The 18,595-nt window shown below is 38.8% G+C and overlaps 2 protein-coding genes across 3 annotated transcripts in view; one reads left to right on the forward strand and one right to left on the reverse strand.

Annotated features, from left to right (window-relative positions):
* The window catches only part of pcnx2 (pecanex 2), a 28,728-nt gene extending 21,046 nt beyond the window's left edge, over positions 1-7,682 (forward strand). The window contains exons 35-40 of the mRNA XM_023963740.2: positions 1,607-1,723; positions 2,735-2,913; positions 3,218-3,384; positions 6,788-6,862; positions 7,009-7,185; positions 7,286-7,682. Coding sequence (XP_023819508.1) covers positions 1,607-1,723; positions 2,735-2,913; positions 3,218-3,384; positions 6,788-6,862; positions 7,009-7,185; positions 7,286-7,459 — 889 coding nt within the window. The 3' untranslated portion in view covers positions 7,460-7,682. The remainder of the gene's footprint in view (positions 1-1,606; positions 1,724-2,734; positions 2,914-3,217; positions 3,385-6,787; positions 6,863-7,008; positions 7,186-7,285) is intronic.
* A 1,458-nt stretch (positions 7,683-9,140) lies between these two features.
* Positions 9,141-18,595, reverse strand: part of rgs17 (regulator of G protein signaling 17) — a 36,750-nt gene continuing 27,295 nt past the window's right edge. The window contains exons 4-7 of one of the 2 annotated variants that reach the window (XM_011484337.4): positions 17,369-17,443; positions 17,027-17,258; positions 16,654-16,718; positions 13,060-16,579 (exon numbers count right to left, since the gene is read on the reverse strand). In XM_011484337.4, the coding sequence (XP_011482639.1) occupies positions 16,414-16,579; positions 16,654-16,718; positions 17,027-17,258; positions 17,369-17,443 (538 nt within the window). In that variant the 3' untranslated portion in view covers positions 13,060-16,413. Of the gene's footprint in view, positions 16,719-17,026; positions 17,259-17,368; positions 17,444-18,595 lie in introns of both variants that reach the window. The other variant, XM_004077059.5, reaches the window with a different exon arrangement.

Here is an 18,595-nt window from a genome sequence, read left to right on the forward strand (position 1 = left end):
CATCTAAATCTGATCAAAACGTTGTCTATTGTGGTTCGCTCTGTGAAACGTTTCACTACTAGAGCTGAAATATTCCAGCTTCTTTGAGGAATCCAAGAAAAGGAATTAAAAGCGTTTTGAACCCTATGGACACATTAAATCGCAAAACAAACAAACAAAAGCATGCACATAGGCTAGATTTTTTCTAAATTTGCACGCAGAACCTCAGATTAACAAGTCACAATTTAGTTTGAAAGTTCACTGCCAGTTCACTTCTCTTATTACTCCATTGAGAGGGATTTGAGACAAGTTTGAGATACGAAAAACAAAAAGTTGACCTTTTTAACCCTTGTGCTATCTTAGATGACCCCACCCTTACATTGACGTGTTCTCCCTACCATGACAAAGGTGGATAAAGGTGGAAAGATTTCATGTAATCCATGGACAACAGAGAAGGTCACAAATCATTGAAGAAGAAAAGTTCAGAGCACTGTCTAGTGGGTCTAGATGACCCAACTCCCAATGTTAAAGTGCCTAGGATAGCACAAGGGTTAAGAGAAGTTTTATTGTGATGGAGACACTTTAAAACTGATAGTTGGTTTTAACATCTTGCAAGCAGTTTCAGCCTACAGAGGTTCCACCTTTATTTTAGAAATGTAGGCCACACCCCCACACTTCAATGAGACAAATGGTTTTGACATGTTCACAGTTGTGGAAAAAGAGCTGCTGCAGAAGTCCTAAAGTCTGTGAAAAATGTCGTAAAACCAGATTTCTGAAAATATTATTAAAAAGGCTGATGTAAACTGAACTAAATCTGTCAACAATGAAAATCCAGCAGAAATGTAAAGGAACATGTGTCGATCAATAATTTTTTCTTATTTGAGGATTGTTTTCCAGCGTATAATCCAAACCTGTACAAAAATCTGGAAAATAAAGAGTGTGTTGGGAAAATACAAGCCCAGTAAAGCGCTCTAGAACTATGGATTAGACAGAGAAACCACACCTCTGAGTTTAAGTTTATTCTCAATTGTTAAAACAAAAATAATCTCAAAAATGTTTTTTTTAAATACCCGAATTAAAATGACTATGGGTGTAAAATCTAACCTCGGAGGTGAAAAAATGTTTTAGCTACTAGAGGGTGGATAGGTTCATCCAGTCCTTGTATTTTTGGTCCCTAAACCTGAATCAAGAAGTGGAAATGTGGCTTCGAGGATTAGGAAACCCTCATTTCATTTTTTATTTTTTGCCTTTTTTGATTAAGAAAAAAAACAATCTCCTCAAAAAAAGAGGTGACAATTTTCTGTGTCAGAGGCATTCGTGGCAGTTGTAATACAGTATTTTTTCAGTAAAGACTTTGGCTACTATGTCAGTTTTTCCTCTAGTTTTGTGTCTTTAACTGATTCCCAGCTGTTTGAGGTGAGGTAAAATCTCAAAATCAGTTTAAACCACAACTTTCCTGAAGAAGACGGATCAGCTAGTAGAGATTTTATATGTATTTTTCTTTTTATTTGTGAGTATTTCAGTTGTTTTCTGTACATGATGTCCAAATAAAACAATCTGATTATAAGAAACAGTAACACATGTTTTGAAAAATCAGTTTATGTGGGCATTTTCTTTTCCTTTTCAGGTATGTGTCACCGTTGACAACATCATACTCAGGAACCCATCGGACCCTCCGCAGCATCAGTGGAGGGGCGCTAAGCCTGGATGCTATTCGCTCCTGGCTCTGCTCTAAATGGCTACGGTCAGTACTTTTATCATTCTTTGATGTATATAAGATATTGTTTGAACAATTTTAAAACTAAAGGTGACTGGTTTATTCAGTTAGCACTCTATTACTGGGTATTTTCAACTATAATTATTATAAAGACAGCTTTAACAAGATGTGAAACCATGATTCTGTTTCTGCAGCGTTTTTGTGGACATATTTGAATGTAAAGTGTGTTCAGCACATTTTGCAGCGTTCTTCTTTTTTCGATGAAGATTCTTCTTCTAGCAAAAATATCACATTTTGATTAATGTGTTGATAAAAAATGTATAAATATATCTTTTTGATCAGTACCTGTAAATTACAGCAGCAATTTTTAGGTGCCGTTATTTTCCCTTGAGAGCTTGATTGTATCTTGTAATCAGACGTGGATTTTCTTGTTGTCACTATGACAGACTCCCCCGGGGCTGCAGACGCCAAAAGGGGTTGAATGCAATGTCCTTTTAATTTTTTCTCCATACTGATTAAAATAACATCATATTAAAACAAATACTTTTTTTTTTAAAAACCAAAGGTGACTTACTGCAGAAAAAATTGTTAAATATTTGGAATTTTCTGCAGCAGATGTTATAGGATGTTTTAAAAAGAATGATCTAAAAATCTGAATCAGACAGAGAAACTCAGCCTGATTTTCCTTTCTCTGCTTCGACCTTTATGAAAAAGGGACTGCGACATTGAGTCAAGAGTTTAAAGTTAAAACGTTGTGCTTTACTGTAGCTTCCTGCTCTCTCAGAGAGCAGAGCAAATGGAGATTTTTACTCTCAGGGCCTCAGTGTAGAAACATGGACACAGGGAGCTATTGGGTTTTGCAAATGATTTAGCTCCTCTTTTCTTTTTGGGGCCTGAGGTTTTCTTTCAGATTACATTATTAACGCTTTTTTTTCACAATCCACTTAAAGGTGACGTCCACGTTTCAAAATAAATGCTCACATATGGAAGGTTTGGGACAAAGCGCTGCTTGTGAACAGCCTTTCATGTGTGCTTTAGGGTGCGGAAGGACAACCTGACCAGCTGCAACAGCGGAGTGAACATGGAGGATGTGGACTGCGCCGCTGGAGGTTCATCCTCTTTGAGCAACAACCGCCCATCTTCTGTCACATCCAACAGCCTGAGCATGTACCAGCAGAGGGCCAGGACATCGCACAGTCACAGACGCCACAATGCAGGTCGCAGAAAAACACCACTTTTTTGTTTTTTTGCCTTACATTCCAAAAAAATATATTGGTTAACATTAAAAGTAAAACATGGACCTAGTTGTCTGCAACTGGATGTATCAGAATGCTTGTGGCTTGCCGTAGTAACATTGAAGTCAGACCTACAAGTTTTTTCCAACTCTATGTTTTTGTCTGCTCCTGATGTCCTCTATGAAATATGTTAAATGAACATGTTAAAAACACCAAAAACACAATATTCATCTGGTCTTTAAGACCCAAAACTATGTCTAAATGCTGAGTCCATGTGATTTCCCAGGAAGAAGAGAGTACCGTAGCCGATCGGTGCAGCCCCAGAGTCAACGCCCCCCTGTCACCAGCCAGTCGGGTCCTATTCTGGAATCAGGTTCTGCCAACGGGCTTGTGCAGCGTCTGTCTAACAGTCAGCTGTCGTTTAACACTTCAATTGCCTCTATATTTTCCCAGGTACTGTCAAAGTTTATGTTGGCTAACAAACACAACTCTTCGCTATTTGTTGCAACTCTTTTCATTTGATTGAACCAAAGATGTCCCATTTTTAGTTAGTCACACACACTTTATATCCTGTTACTACAAACAAGCTCCGTTATGAATCACACACGTGTGTAAATTATCATCACACATAAAACTGCAAACTTCTATCTTTTAACTGATATTAGGTTTCAATAAACAAGAACTAGATGATCTTTTTGGAAGATACCATTTGTTTCCATTGTCATGTTTTACCCAAAAAATAATTAGTTTTCTTTTCTTACTTTTAAACTTTTACTTTTTTTTACTTTTAAATCTCAGCCCTTCAGATTCTCCAAAACAGACATAAAAATGAAAGATTAAAGCTTACTCTTATTTGGTTTTGATTCATTAGATAAGCAGAATACAGTTATTTTTATTTTCCCATCATTAAAGATGTAAAAATGTTAACACTACATAAGTGGGATTGGGGAGGAGCTGCTAGTCTTCACCTGCCTGGGTCCTGTCGGGCGGCTGGGGTGGCGGGGGTCCTGCTGGCCGGGGCAGTGGCCCGGCGCTCTGGCAGGGGTCGCTGTGTGGAGAGGGGGGCACCCAGAAGAATGGGTTGGGGGCTGCCTTGCCGGAGCCCGCTGGGAGGGGTAGGTGAGGGAGGTGTAGGGAGAAGGGGCTTTAGAGCCGGGAAAACAAACCTCTTCCTCCCTTTTTCCCCCCACTCATGTACTGTATGTTTTAATTTCTTTATTAAACAAAAGATCTTATTTTGAAATCTACATCGGATAGATTTTATTAAAAGAAACATGTAATTTTGTAAAATGGGCCTTTGTTATTTAGGTATATTAAATATTTGTTACTATTTAGTTAAAGTTTAGTATTATCCTATCGAATTCTATGCATTTATGGTCCTTTTTGATTGTTTGTTTACCTTACAATTACCGGTACGAAGCCCATTCAGATGACTGTTGTTGTGAATTTGGGCTACACAAATAAAATTGAATTGAATTTAGAGGATAGTGTGTGCGCCTGGACCTCTTTTGGCCTGTGGTGGGGTAGCAGGGTGCTGATGCCCCCCCCCGGGCGCGATCCTGGCTGGTTCCTGGCTCCCCCTTTGGCCTGTGGCTCGACACCCGGAGGTCCCGTTGGCCAGCCTCGCGGTCTGGGGGCCCTGACACCAGGGTTACCCCGTGCCGGGGGGCCCCCATAAGGGGGCCTCTTCTGTGCTCGGCTGGGCGGTCTTCCTTGTGCTGTGTGGGTCCCTTCGCAGAGGGGTTGTTCCTCCCCTCTTGGTCCAGCCACTCAGGCAGCAGATGATCTGGTCCTCCTAATGAGATCATGGTAGACTTCCGCAGAATGCTTAAATCTCCACCCCCACTTGCACATGCACACTGCTTCCTGTCTGCCATATTCTTCGCTCCTAACCCCCAGTGAAATGATAGACGCATCAGATATTTTCCGGTATGATCCATGTTCAGTTATAAAAGCTCGTTTTAGTGTGAGAATTTCGTTCTTGGATGTAACAGGTTTTTTTTTTTTGGCTGATCTAGCATAAATAATGTGAAGCTCAAAACCAAACTTCAATTCTTTTTCAGCCGCCCCTTTTTTATTCTTACACTTTCCCCCCTCTCTTTTCCCTTTGTAAAAAACAAAACAACCCAAATAATAATAAGAAAGAAAGAAAAATAATAATATAAAAAGCAAAAGGGGTTTATTCAAATACACACCTTGTGTGTCAGAAGATTCATAATCCCTGTTGTAACAGTAAAGCATGTCTAATACAAGAGGCCTTCAGCTCCTGTCTGTCTGCTCAGCTGTTGGACAGGACAAAGTAACACTTGTGCTATCCTAGGCACTTTAACGTTGGGAGTTGGGTCATCTAGACCCACTAAACAGTGCGCTGAACCATTTTTCTTCAATGATTTGTGATCTTCACTGGTGTCCATGGATTACATGAAATCTTTCCACCTTTATCCACCTTTGTCATGGTAGGGAGAACACGTCAATGTAAGGATGGGGTCATCTAAGATAGCACAAGGGTTAAGAAGGAAAACAAGAGAAAATAACAGAAACAAAAAAGATGTGAAATTTTATTGGCAGATACACAAATACTTGTTAATTTTTAAACCCCTTCATTGAAGAATTGACTGAAAATTCAATTTTTTGGGAACTCAGATGTTTTCTTAAACCCTTTAATGACATTATTGTTTTATGAGACAAATATTATTAATTTTGATACATTAGATGAGTTGGTAATGTTAGTTTAAGATGCAAACATACTTACATGAGTGTTAAGGAAAAAAAGCACCTTATTTACCCACTTGTCTCTACTTTGAGCCACACGTTTTTAACATGCTGTAAGTCTTAAGAATTGATGAAAAACAAATACATCATGTTTGAATACAGCAAGTAGTCATTAATATGAATAACAATAGATGAGGTATTATTATGGAGAGAAATTAGACTCAGTCGGATTTGTGCGTGCGTAATTCTTGATTTGTGCGTAAATTAGGATTTGTGTATGCATATTCTTGCTTTGTGCGTGCATAAATTAGGATTTGTGCATAAATTTGGATTTGTGCGTGATTTGTTAGTCACATAATACGTTTTGTGTATAAGTTAAAAAAATATAAAATTAAAAAAATACAAAATGCAATTTACGTATGCACAAATTAAGATTACAACAGCTTGAAACTACTTACACACACACATCTTTAAAAAACACGCACGAATCCCTAGTTACGCACACACGAAGCCAAAGTTACGCACGGATCTACCGTGAGACTGTTTTCACGTCTCACAAATTCGTCAAGCTGTTGTAATCTTAATTTGTGCATACGTAAATTGCATTTTGTATTTTTTTAATTTTATATTTTTTTAACTTATACACAAAACGTATTATGTGACTAACAAATCACGCACAAATCCAAATTTATGCACAAATCCTAATTTATGCACGCACAAAGCAAGAATATGCATACACAAATCCTAATTTACGCACAAATCAAGAATTACGCACGCACAAATCCGACTGAGTCTAATTTCTCTCCATATATTCTCAACATACAGTTTGGAAAATTAGCAAAGCTAATTGGACAGAACAAGTTAAGAATAAAAAAAATAAAAAATTAGCAAAGCTCTTCTGCCAAAAGGGTTTGAAATTTCATGAAAGTAGCCAATTTGAAAAGGCCCTTCTACTGCCCCTAGTGGCATTACGATGGACTACAGGGCAGAAAACGTGGACCAAGTTATATACAATGGATTTTTAAGGAAAGTTTGGATCATGATAAGCTAGGGGTCTTAGAAATGCGTTTATCAAATATAATTTGAATGTTTATATGGGGTCAGTGTGCCAACATGAAAAAAGTACAAGTATCTCTTCCTTCAGGTCCCACATCTTTCTGGAGCGGGAGGTAACAACTCACAGCTCCAGACCGCCCAGCATCAACATCGCTCCAGTCAGGTGGGTATTTACTTACCATAGGATTTCTGCAACCAGGGGAACATGACAGCACACTGTTAGGATGAGTTTGTCAGTACTCTGCTATATGAGATGTGCTGTGGTCTTTGAAGCACCAGCTCAGTTTTTGCCTCTTCTATTTTTTTCAGGTTTCTTCATCTTCTTCCACTCTCAGCCTCCTGTTTGGGAAACGCAGCTTCTCCAGCGGCCTGGTCATTTCGGGACTGTCCGCCGCTGAAGGAGGAAACACCACAGACACTCAGTCGTCGTCCAGTGTCAACATCGCCATGGGGCCGTCACACAGGTCCAGCAGCAGAGCCACACAGGTGAGACACAAATCGACAAGCATTTATGGTGATAGAAAAATCTGGTTTTGGAGCAATATGTGCAGAACTGCTAGAATCTCCCCATATTTGTGTTTCTCAGTGGACATCAGACCCCTGCGAGAGTAATGACCCAACCAACTCCACCGCCGCTGTTACTGTGAAAGACGGCATGCAGTCAAGCGACCAGAACCACAGCCAGGGATTAGACAAGACCCAGGAGGACCCGTCCTCTGCCACGACGGCCCCAGAACCCACCGATCAAAAGACTGTGTGAAAGGCATGGGACGTGCACATGTGCGTGTCCTCAGTCTGTCGTAGAAAGGACTCCTTGAGAACGAACACACATGCATACAAGATTGTACGAAAGAGCACCCATGCACACAAAACTGGCCTCTTTTCTTTCCCTCAGCATGTGGTCTCACCTCCTTGTCTGAATGTAAAGTCTGAAAAAGTGGTCCTGGATCCAGTTGATAAAATAAAAGCATTTTTAAATTGAAGGGATTTTTTGGTTTTGTATTCTGGAAATACCTCAACACATTTAAACACAGAAATCTTCTCGGTTGGAACAGTCAAATAAAACGTATTATCTGTAAGTTAGTGATCTTGTTTCTCAAACCAAACTGAAGCAAGTTTGGAGATCATTAACCTGCCGTGGTAACAGTCCACATGATCTGAAGAGGCCATAGCCACCGAGATACTAGAAATATTCCCAAAGTCAATTTCAAAGTTGTAGTTACAAATTTCCTGAGATTTTTTAAAGCAGGCTTATCCAAAGTCTGGTCTGTGGGCCAAATGCAGCCTGCATTCAAATTTCTACCAGCCCACAGGTTCCTGTCATTAAATTGATAAAATGAGACCCCCAGTACCTCCTAAAAACTGCGTGTATGAATTGTGTTTGACTAAATCATAGAATGAGCTACTGTTGTTGCCGTGGCAACAACCTGTTGCTACTTGACCCTCAGAAGCCTTAAGGGCCAAACAAGAAAAAAAGATTTTTTTGTTTCTGTCATCAAAACCTATATGGTTTGTACTTTTGACTAAGATAACCATTTGTGCTGCTTTCCTGTTCGCATGATTTAAATGTAGGAGTTTACAGTGAGCATTTATTTGTGAATAATTTCATTTGAACCGAGATTTCACGTTGACAAGTTTTTTTTCCAGACAGACATTTTCTTCATTTTATTTCTGGTCTTCAAATATAAAATTCAGTTATTTTGGTATTTATATATATCTTTATGCTACGTGAAGAAACACAAGTATCCCATTGTAATTGGATTTTCCTAAAATGGTTCATTTGCATGTCATTTAACTATAAGGGTACACAGAATGTATCCCGGTTGGTTTGCCCTCACACATTTTCACCTCAGCAAATCTCCTCCTCTTTGCCAAAACGTTGGACACCCCTGCTTTAAGGAGGAGGTGTAGTTGGTTTTAGCTCTGGAGATGAAGGATGCCGCCTTCAGTCTGATCGCAGATCTGGAGAAGCTTCCACCTTTTGTAAAGTCAACTGTCGTGTGAAGAGGATCCTCAAGGTTCTCGTTTGTATTTGGTTTGCGAGCATGGCAGTTATTTCCATCAACAAATTCTTATCTGTGCAAACATTGTAAGCCAGTGAACAGCCTCACACCACGAAGGTTGAGAATTTCCTTATAGTAGGTTCATTTACATGCTGCCATATTCACCCAAATTTTTTGCAATAATGACTTTTAAACTGAACTTTTGATATAAAATATTCTAAAAAATGAGGGCCTTCTGTCTATAGAAACATGACTATTTATACGTGACACAGTAGCAAAGACACACAACATAGCCACTAGGCACTGTGAGCTAATGATTCCTTGCAGGGGCGGTTCCTGTTCTGACCCTAACAGTACGGTGTGCAGCTGGGCAACTGTGGAATGAAAGTGCACAACGTCAGCAGAAAGCGCCAACCGTCAAAGAAAGACACAATCACATTTGGCAAAAATCTATTAAGTATTTATTAAGGTATTACATTAAGATTTCTCTCTAGCAGCACTATTTAAATTACGGATATTCAAGGGCAGTTACCATAGACTGTAGTCCTCTCTTAATGCAAGATGTCCTCATGTAAACAAAGACAGACAGAGAAGATAAATAGATTAAATGTACCACAACATGGGCACGCTTCTTGTGAGACTAGAAAGTTCCAGGCTAATAAACAACAATTTCTGCGTCTTTTAAAACAAAAAAAAAAGGAACTGACGGTACCTTTTGGCATAAAATCAACAATAAAGAAAAAAAGAATTTCAAAAACTAACAGCCATTTGTGGCAATTACAGTTCGAGTTAGGGTGTATTCACGTGGCATTCACATCAGTTATACTGTTAATAAAGTTTGTGGGTTACATGTTTATAAATAGAATACATGTGCACGGTTCAGGAGATGACACAGATCTATGGCAGCAAAGTGAAAAGACAAATAGCAAAACATGTTTCTTCTAGATCATTGTAAGTGCAAAAGATCGTTTGGACTTGGACTCGTCAGTGTCGACCCAGGAGGAAAATAAATTTGGCACACTTGATTCATCCAAAAGCGGTTAGCTCTACATCGTCTCTGGCCACATGGAATATCAATCTATTCTCATGATGTTCTCAAAATTGGTTGAACAAATTTGTAAATAAAATCGAATTTTAGCCTAAAAACGGTTCACATTCTCCAAATCCCTCCTCATAATTTTGACAGGAAGTGGTTACTGTTTACACCAGCAAAGACAATTGTTTTAATAAGCTTATAGAACTGAAAGTAAATGACCAATTTCCACTTTTTTTTGCTGGGTAGTAAAATCGAAGCTAAGTAGCTGTTGGGTGAATTTTCACTAAGTGCCAATTTCACACATTTTCCTACAGACGTACTCACAAACCACAACATTTTAGCGGCACTTTGAAATAGTCGATCCTTTTTTTTTTAAATCTACAATTACCTTCAAAGTGTAATAACATACACGGAATCGTCAATAGTTCATATATTGTTTCTGACAATGTACACATTTTCAAAGGTTTTTGACTGCGTCCCGGCTCTGCCTCTAAGCACAACGTCATTGCTTATGCAAGAAGATGAGGTTAAATCAGTTTGTCAATGCTACATTTCAGGACAGATGATAAAGTTCCTCTGAAAACAAAAAACAAACAACAAAAAAACGTCAAATCTGCTAGTACCTGAAGGGTGTGGGCACAGTGTTTGATTTGAAATAAGTTGACTGAAGTTTAGGGTTAATTTATACTCTGGCTACAGTTTGGGCTATTTTTTTTTCTTCTTTCTTAAATCACAGCTGCATTTTAAATCTGACATCAGTCAATCATGCCAAACACTCATGTTGGCCATGAGAGTGACCACAAAGTTTACATCTACCTGCCTTGTAAATAAAACAGTCAAGATCTTAGTTGAAGTCGTTTCAACTTCCAGTGAAAATGGTAAACTTGGCTCACCAAACTCCTGATTTAACAGCGCTGTTTTGGAAAAGTGTCTCTGCGTGTCATGCATGCGAAAATACCAACTATGCTCTATCGTTTGTGAATACAAAGAGGGCCATTTAATAACTCTGGCAATTCATGAGACACTCAAAGCAAGAATTAAATATTCATAACCGTCAATACTAGTCAAACATACTTAAAGAAAATATGAACCTCTTAAAAGAGTTTCTCATACTTTTAATTGTCTGCATACTGCAGTACTTGAATACATACTCATACAGTATCGTTTATAGCAAATAACTGAATTATTTCATTTATTTAGCACAAAGCATGCTGAATAGAAAAATTGTCACTTTGTCTAAAGTGACTAACTGTTTTTTTTCTTCACGTACAGATCATTTTCAAATGTCTGTGATCTATCTACAAAAGCATGACAAAAACCAAGAGGCTTAGGCATCGAAATCAATAAAGAGAAAAGTGATTGCCTAAATCTGTCGATTACCATCTTGAAGCAGTACCTTCAAAAAAATTCCTTCCCAAAAGTATTCTAACCCCCCAAGGGAGGGGTTTCAAACAGACAGTACAAGGGGGGGATTTATGCTGGGAGGGACACTAATGTTTCCAAGAGTTCAGTTGTGAAGCATTGAGGCACCTTATCCAACATCTAACCCAGGATGTATTACTCAATATTCAGTGTCTTTCTTCAGTCGGGATGCATTGCAGAAGAAAAGAAAATGGAAACATTGCAGTTTGGGAATTAGAATTGAAATTAACGGGGAAAAAAGTTAACAAAAACAAAAATAGTAACAACTCCAAGATACAAATCTGCTCCACTTTGATGCTACAGTGTCAGCAGTGTCAGGCTGAGTGGGTGTGGCTACATCAAAAAAGGAAATGGAAACACGCGACCTGCTGAGTACTGGGAAACAAACGTTTTTTTCCACAAACTATGACACTCTTTTGATTTCAGTAGTGAATTAACGTAACTCATGAATGGCTAGTGCTCATCCCGAAACGGACCCAACGTGCTAGTTTGTAGGTTTGCATGAACTCAGCCCTTTGAAGTGAGTAACTTCGGAAAGAAACAAGTAGAAGTGAAGGTCATTAGACATTTTGACTATTCTCCTGCTTGTGTTTTTTTTTTTAGATGTGAAGTCACACAAACTTCAGAAATGAACTAAAAAAAAAAGACAAAGGACAAATCCTGGATGTACCGCGCTCTTTTTAAATCTTTCTAAAAGTTTTGCTTGAGTATCATCCAGACTTGAGGTTTAGATTGAAGCTTCAGATGAGATTCTAATGCGATTTCATTCGAAATAAACCATTTTATCCGCCTTAAACTGGCAAGCCGCACATGCTCAGCTACGTTCACAGTAGAATGACAAATGACAGCTGTCCCATGTCCATCTATCTCTACCCCAGCACACAATGTTAGACAACACATTTCTTTTCAGCAATAATTTCTTTTTTATCATCACAAAGGCATAAAATACTTTCTCTGTATTACCTTTTTTAAACACATATAGATGTGTGTGTGTGTGTGTGTGTGTATTTCTATATAATATTTTAGGAAACAGAAATAAGCGTTCATTTTTGCTGAAAAAGGTTGAAGAATATCAGCAAAGGGCAATGTAAACCACGGTCCGTCTAAAACCGGTGAAAGGCGCGGTCCTTTCCCAGCTTTACATAAGTAACAGATTTGCATAGGCAAAAATGGGATTAGCCCTTAGACAGTGGATTCCTGAATTCTTTATAGAGACGCAAAATGTAGTTCAGCTGAATACAACTTACAATAAACATACATACAAACAAAAAAATATATTAATCGTGTCAACTAGGCCGAGCTCTCTTTTTAACCTCCCCTTACCCCCACCTTCAGTCATATGTAATCATTTTTCTGTGCACATTTTTGTTTACAGTGTTAGACTTCAAGTAGATCTACCAACAACTTGTAGAGAACTAGATGTGAAATAAATTAACCAACATGAGAGGTAGTGAAAAGCCTATAAAGACATTTGTCTTTCTTTTTTAATACAAAGGAAAAAAAAAATCAAAAAAACGTGTCAGTAAGGCCAAAGCTTTGCAGACCTCCTTCCCGCCACTACAAGTTAGCTCAATAGTCGTTTCTTCATTTATTTTAGTTTTTTTTTGGTCAATAAAACCACAGCCATATTTTTAAAGAGACACTCACTTGGAATTCATGGCAATGCAAAGAAAATTAAAAAACAAAAAAAAATTGAGTCACTGATGACAATTGACTGTTTTTAAGGACCTCCCCCTCGAATTCCAAACAGGAAGTGCCTGCTGGCTCCAAGAAACTAAAATTCCAGACTTCGGTTGATTAATAAACAGCTATTACTCAGTCAGTATTTGTCAGAATAACCATCCTTGCTCTTCTACCATTTTTTTCACGTTTTTGTTAATCCAAATTGTTTCCATGCTATTTTCTTTTTTCTGTATAGCATGATCTTCAAGTCATTAACTGAAGAATCAGATGCCTTAATAAAAGTATGTGATTTCCTATTGAACATGTGAAGCACTTCACAGAAACTCAAGAGACCACTTTCAAGTGGTAGGGGTGTGGCCTTCCAACATACTCATTCCTGGTTGGCGAGAGTGGTTGTCATAGATATACTGACTCAGACCAACTTGGACTGACCACTGCTTAATGACGGTTTCTGGTTCCAACCTGGCAACTGAACTGACTTATTTCATTGGAGCCTGAAGTTAGCCATTTTCTATGGGTGACATCACACTTACTCTGTCAGATTCTCATATACAGTCAACCGTGATGACATTGCCATTGCTAGAAGAGTCCACATATTTAAAAACAAACAACTGCATACTTGTCTTCATTACGTTGAGGTCTTAATAAATTAGGAAGGAAAGGTCCAAGCAGAAAATCAGGGCGTCTGCTCGAAGTGTCCTTCCAATAAAACAGCTTCCAGTTTTAAACTAAACGCCCAAAGCCAGCCTCAAATCTGTTGGCTGCTGGTTTTCAACGCCTCAGAGCATTTTAGACGGTACATGTGTCGCACAATTTATAAATGTAAACTTGGTTTGATTGCACCATTATTTTATGATCTGGTTATTGGTTAAACATTCTCATAATAATGGAAATATAGACAACGAGGAAAAACGACGGCACTGAGCAAAGAAGAGATTCTTCAGCATGGAGGATTCCTTAGTTGACGGAAGAAAGACAAAGATGCCTAAATGCAACCTATTAATGCTTGTATTTCCAGAAAATTAAAGCTGTTCTGAGGAATACAAGTGGAAATGAGTCTTTATTGTTGCCCGTCTTCATTTCTTTGCCAGTGATCAAATTAGGCTCATGCAAGTTCAGCTCTAAAGCAGCCAAGCATAATTAGTCAAGCTCTGTTAGGTAAATGTGAAGTCTGCATCTAAAGTTGCATTGTTAAAGTGTAAACTGATCATTTTGTATTAAAAATTCTAAAAAACATGAGGTGGAATATTGGTTCCAAAATCCCAACTGGTAGCATCTGGAGGAAAACTCCAACACCCATGATTACATGCCGACTTTTCCCCTTAACCAGACGTCATTTTCTGTAATGAAGATGAAAAAACTCGTCTCGCCCATAATTTTTTATGCTACGCAAACACGCAAGCGGCCAGGAACACACACACACACAAAAAAAAAAAAAACAGCAGCAAAAAAACTTGTGCATCTTTTAAAAAAAAAAGGCGCTGCGGTAAAGTGATGTTTCCAGTATAAACTGACTAAAATTTGTCACCCTTGACTTCACTTGACCGGCTGCACTTTAATGTCCTGAATCCGCTCCATTTTTCTCCAAACCACACTTGGCACAAGTACTACAGGTTGTTAAAGGAGGCAGCAACGTGGATGCCTTCATCAGTTAGCAATTTCAACAACATCAAGCTAACCACCAAACCGACCATGCGGTTGGACTTAATTCAAATGGCAACTAATGAACACAAAAGGCTCATCTCGTAAAACAAAAATGGCATTTCATGTTATCATGCACTTTTTTATGCAGATCCACAGGCCAGGGACATGTTCAAATGAACACGCCATGATCAACAAAAAAACGTGTCTTTTAAAATGCTACACAAATTAGCAGGACATTTGGCAAAAAAAAAAAAGCAACACACACAAACAACTTTAAAAGTCAGTTGTTTTTTTGTGTAGTAAATCTTCCTCACACACAAATAACCATGATCATCGCATGCTGTCAAAGTCAGGTTAGAAAAACCAACCAGAGCGGGCGAGGGCTGGCAGTGGACGGTAGCACGACTAGCTCAAGCATGCTAGCAGCTAGCATGCTAAATTTGGAATTTTTTTTAAAGGCTTGTGTGTATTATTACTACTCCTTGACTAGTTTGGGATGCTAGCATGTTAATAATATTATACCAGCCCTCTTTTCCAGCTTTGGGATAAAAAACTGCTGAGTCTTGAACAGGAAGTAGCTAACCAATAGCCTAACAACAGAACAGTTCTGACTTAATGACCTGTTGACGGATCCCAACAAACATCTAATCACAGCGTCTTTGAAGTCATGTTTGGCACCAAGTTGACAAAATGACGAATATCTGATGTCAAAAATTAGGGCAGTTATGCTATTTTCACAACCTAAAGCCTTTCACTGTGATTCTTGCTAACATTCTCAAATCAGCTTTACTTCTTGTGAAAATCTAAAAATGAATGTCATTTTGAGTTTTTCTTTGCTCCAGCGCACATGCTTGCCTGGCTGTGATGGTCGCACTTTAAACAAAGTGGAGGGTAAGGATGGGATGTAGAGATTGATCATCAAACTGTGGTTGCCTTCCAGAAAATAGCCAGCAGCGCCTGTGGTGCATTCTCCTTATTTATAAAGGCATTCCGATTTCCTTAGTGGAGAGAATTTAGAGTTCACAAGTAATAAATAGACGTAGCTGCCCAACCACAGTTCTAGCCCTTACTTCTCCCGGTAAGACAATCCAAACAAAGGAAGGTACTCGGACCATTGGATGGATGGATAGATCCATGCATGATTGGAAGAATGGGTCAGTGGTGCTGCCTTTGAAGCAGATCTTCTCAATTTAAAAAAATGTAAAAATCTGTAAAGTGAAAATTGGCAGAAGTGTACTTTTTCCCTTCACTGAAAGTAGCCAGACAAAAGTGCGGCTCCACCGTCCGTCAGTACCTTTCAATATTCATAAAAATGGTTGCAGTCCACGGCTTTTATCATCAAGCTTCAGTGTAGATAGACGGACAGAATAGAGAATAGGAGAGGAGAGCTGCAAACGGAGCCAGCGTTTCTACTGGTTACCGGGCCAACACGCCCTATTTCCCACCAACACACGGGCTTCATGTTCCAAAGGTGGACAAATATAATCAGCTAGATGAAGCTGGAGAATTTGATAGAAGGAAATAAATAAATAATTTGGGAAATATAGTGAGTAAATGCAGGAATTAGAGCGAGTGTAAAAAGCATGAGGTCTAAATATTACAGTACGGTAACATTTAATTTGTCCTTTCTGCCTCTCACTTTCTTTCTTTCTGTCCTCAGAACCTGAGAAGTCCACAATTATCCAATACCTGGCCATCCAGTTGGCCGTTAAAAACTGATTTGTAGCTCCTCCGGTCATTTTTTCCCTAACGAACAGCACAAATTGTTAGCAAAACAATCACTGGCAAGCATTCATGGTCTTAAACCGACCAAAAAGCAGCCAGCAAAGGCCGACCTGGCTCCAGTGGACAACTGGATAGAAATTGCTTAAAAATATAAATAAAAACACCAACCAGCCATCTTGGATATCAATACGTTTTTTTTTGTCAGTCACAACAGCGAGAGATTTTCCAAACCCAGCTTCTGGCACCATTGTAGAACTTGAAAGTTTTAAGTAGTGGTTTCGTTGGCGTACGATGGCGATGACGAAAGACGGAGAGGTTTAAGTGTCGAGGCAGGTGCGCCTCCTGCTGGCCAGGAGGTCTCTGTAAACTGAGGAGTTGAGGAAACGGGGAAAGGAGTCACGGTGCATCAGGGTATAAATCTGGAGTTGGGCCTCCTCATACATTACGTTGCTGGGCTCCGCGAGGCTCTGGTTTATTCCTTCCCTGACACAAGAGTCCAGACTCACCTAAGGAAACAGAGATGCCAAGTTTTGTTAAGGGCAAGAAGTAAAGGGAAATGCCCACAACATCTGATTAGGTTGACATTAAATTGGCATTTATCACTAACCACAGGTTTTTCATGGTATTTAGTCAAAGGTCTTTGGCCTTTTTTCTGCCTACTTTTCACCTTTAGGTTAAAAGAACTTCATGTTTGAAGCCGGGGCTGTTTAATCCTTTATCATAATCAAAAGAAGCTTTTAACAGCAAGAAAAATAATTGGTTTCTATTGTTCCCCATCTTATTTCTGTGTAGGATCGAGATGTTTGAAGCTTACCTCTTTGGGTGATAATATAGAGACGTAATCTTCGTATATGATCCTTGCCTTCTCATCCACTACTGAGGGGTTCGTCTCCTTCTTCAACTCTTCACAGGCCAACCAGAAAAGCAGGTTGTCCTCGCTGTACTCAGAGCGTAGAAACTCCCGGAAGATCTCCCGACCCTCAAAGGAGCGCAGCATCATGTCAAAGCTCCGTGCCCACGATAGCAACTCCTCCAGACTGGGGCGTCTACAGTTACAGGTAGTATGGAAGATAAAAGAGTGAGGGGGAAAAAAAACAAACTTACAAAGGTGGTCACACTACCAAGATCATACTGGCAGCAGAACGGCTCCACATACTGTTCGTCAGCAGCGTCAATACTGTCCATCATGGTGCAGGTTTGCCGTTCATTCCTCTCCATTCTTTCTTCATTCCTGTATTAGATAAAGGAGAAGTTGACAAATTTGTGTTTTCTTATAGTGAAAAATAATTTCAAAAATATGCCACTACTTGATTTCCTTCTTCATACTAGCTTGACTGGGGTCATTTGTTTATTTTTTTTTAATACCTCTGTTCTTTTTTTGATAATCTAAAATACTGGAGATCTGATAGTGGAGAAGAACGGATGAGGGGGAGCAGGAGCCTTGTTGCCCACCCAGTATATTTTTCTACATCCCAAATATGCTCTTTGACAAACATATTTTTCACATTCACAATCATTTGAAATAAAATATATTTAGAAAAGCAAATTTGAGCCTAGTTTCCCAAAAACTATGTCCCACATCATCAGAAAAATGCCACAAGAACATGTTAAAAACACAAAAAACACAATTTTCACCATGTTAAAAAGGCCAGAAAAACTGATTTGAATCTCATAATCTCTGCAGTTTTCGAAAACGTTAAGGTAATTTTTCAGCACAAATGGAGTTTCTGAAGAAAACAGCATGTAAACATGTAAAATAAATCATGAATCTACAACACAACAAAGAAGAAACAATATGGTCAATGCATAGGGAGTGAACAAAGTTTGTCTTGATAATTGTCCACAGATATTGGGAGAACGCTAAAAGATATGCAAAACATGACATAATTATGTCACTTTGGCCTCAGCAGCTCTAACTGGCCTCTAACACTAACCCAGTCAGAGATATTTATAGACAATCTTATTAATTAAATGTTACACTAAATAATCTCAGACTTTTTGTTGTCTCCTTTTTTCGTATGCTGCAAGATAAACCCACTATATTGCACAACATGATCAAGCTGGACAAGTAAATTACTCTAACCAGAAGCCCAGATCAATTCTGTGTAAACTGACAGCATGCACCAGTGACAGAGTGAGAAAAAAAACATCCAGATTGATAATTGTTTATTTGTTCTAGTTTTTGTCTGAAAACGACTCGAACTGTCAGTTTGGTTAACACAGAGGATTCTAAACCAAAAAAAAAAAAACTCTGACATCAACAGTGTTTGCTTTATGTTTTTTTCTCTTTAGTAACAGATTCGTCTTTTCATGCAGGCCCACTGAAAACTGAATTTGCACTGCGCAGCTGCGCAAAGCAGAGGGGAACAGATAAGAGAGATAT

Source organism: Oryzias latipes, chromosome 15, assembly GCF_053564925.1.
Source record: "Oryzias latipes strain Hd-rR chromosome 15, Olatipes_Hd-rR_3.1".
NCBI lineage: Eukaryota > Metazoa > Chordata > Actinopteri > Beloniformes > Adrianichthyidae > Oryzias > Oryzias latipes.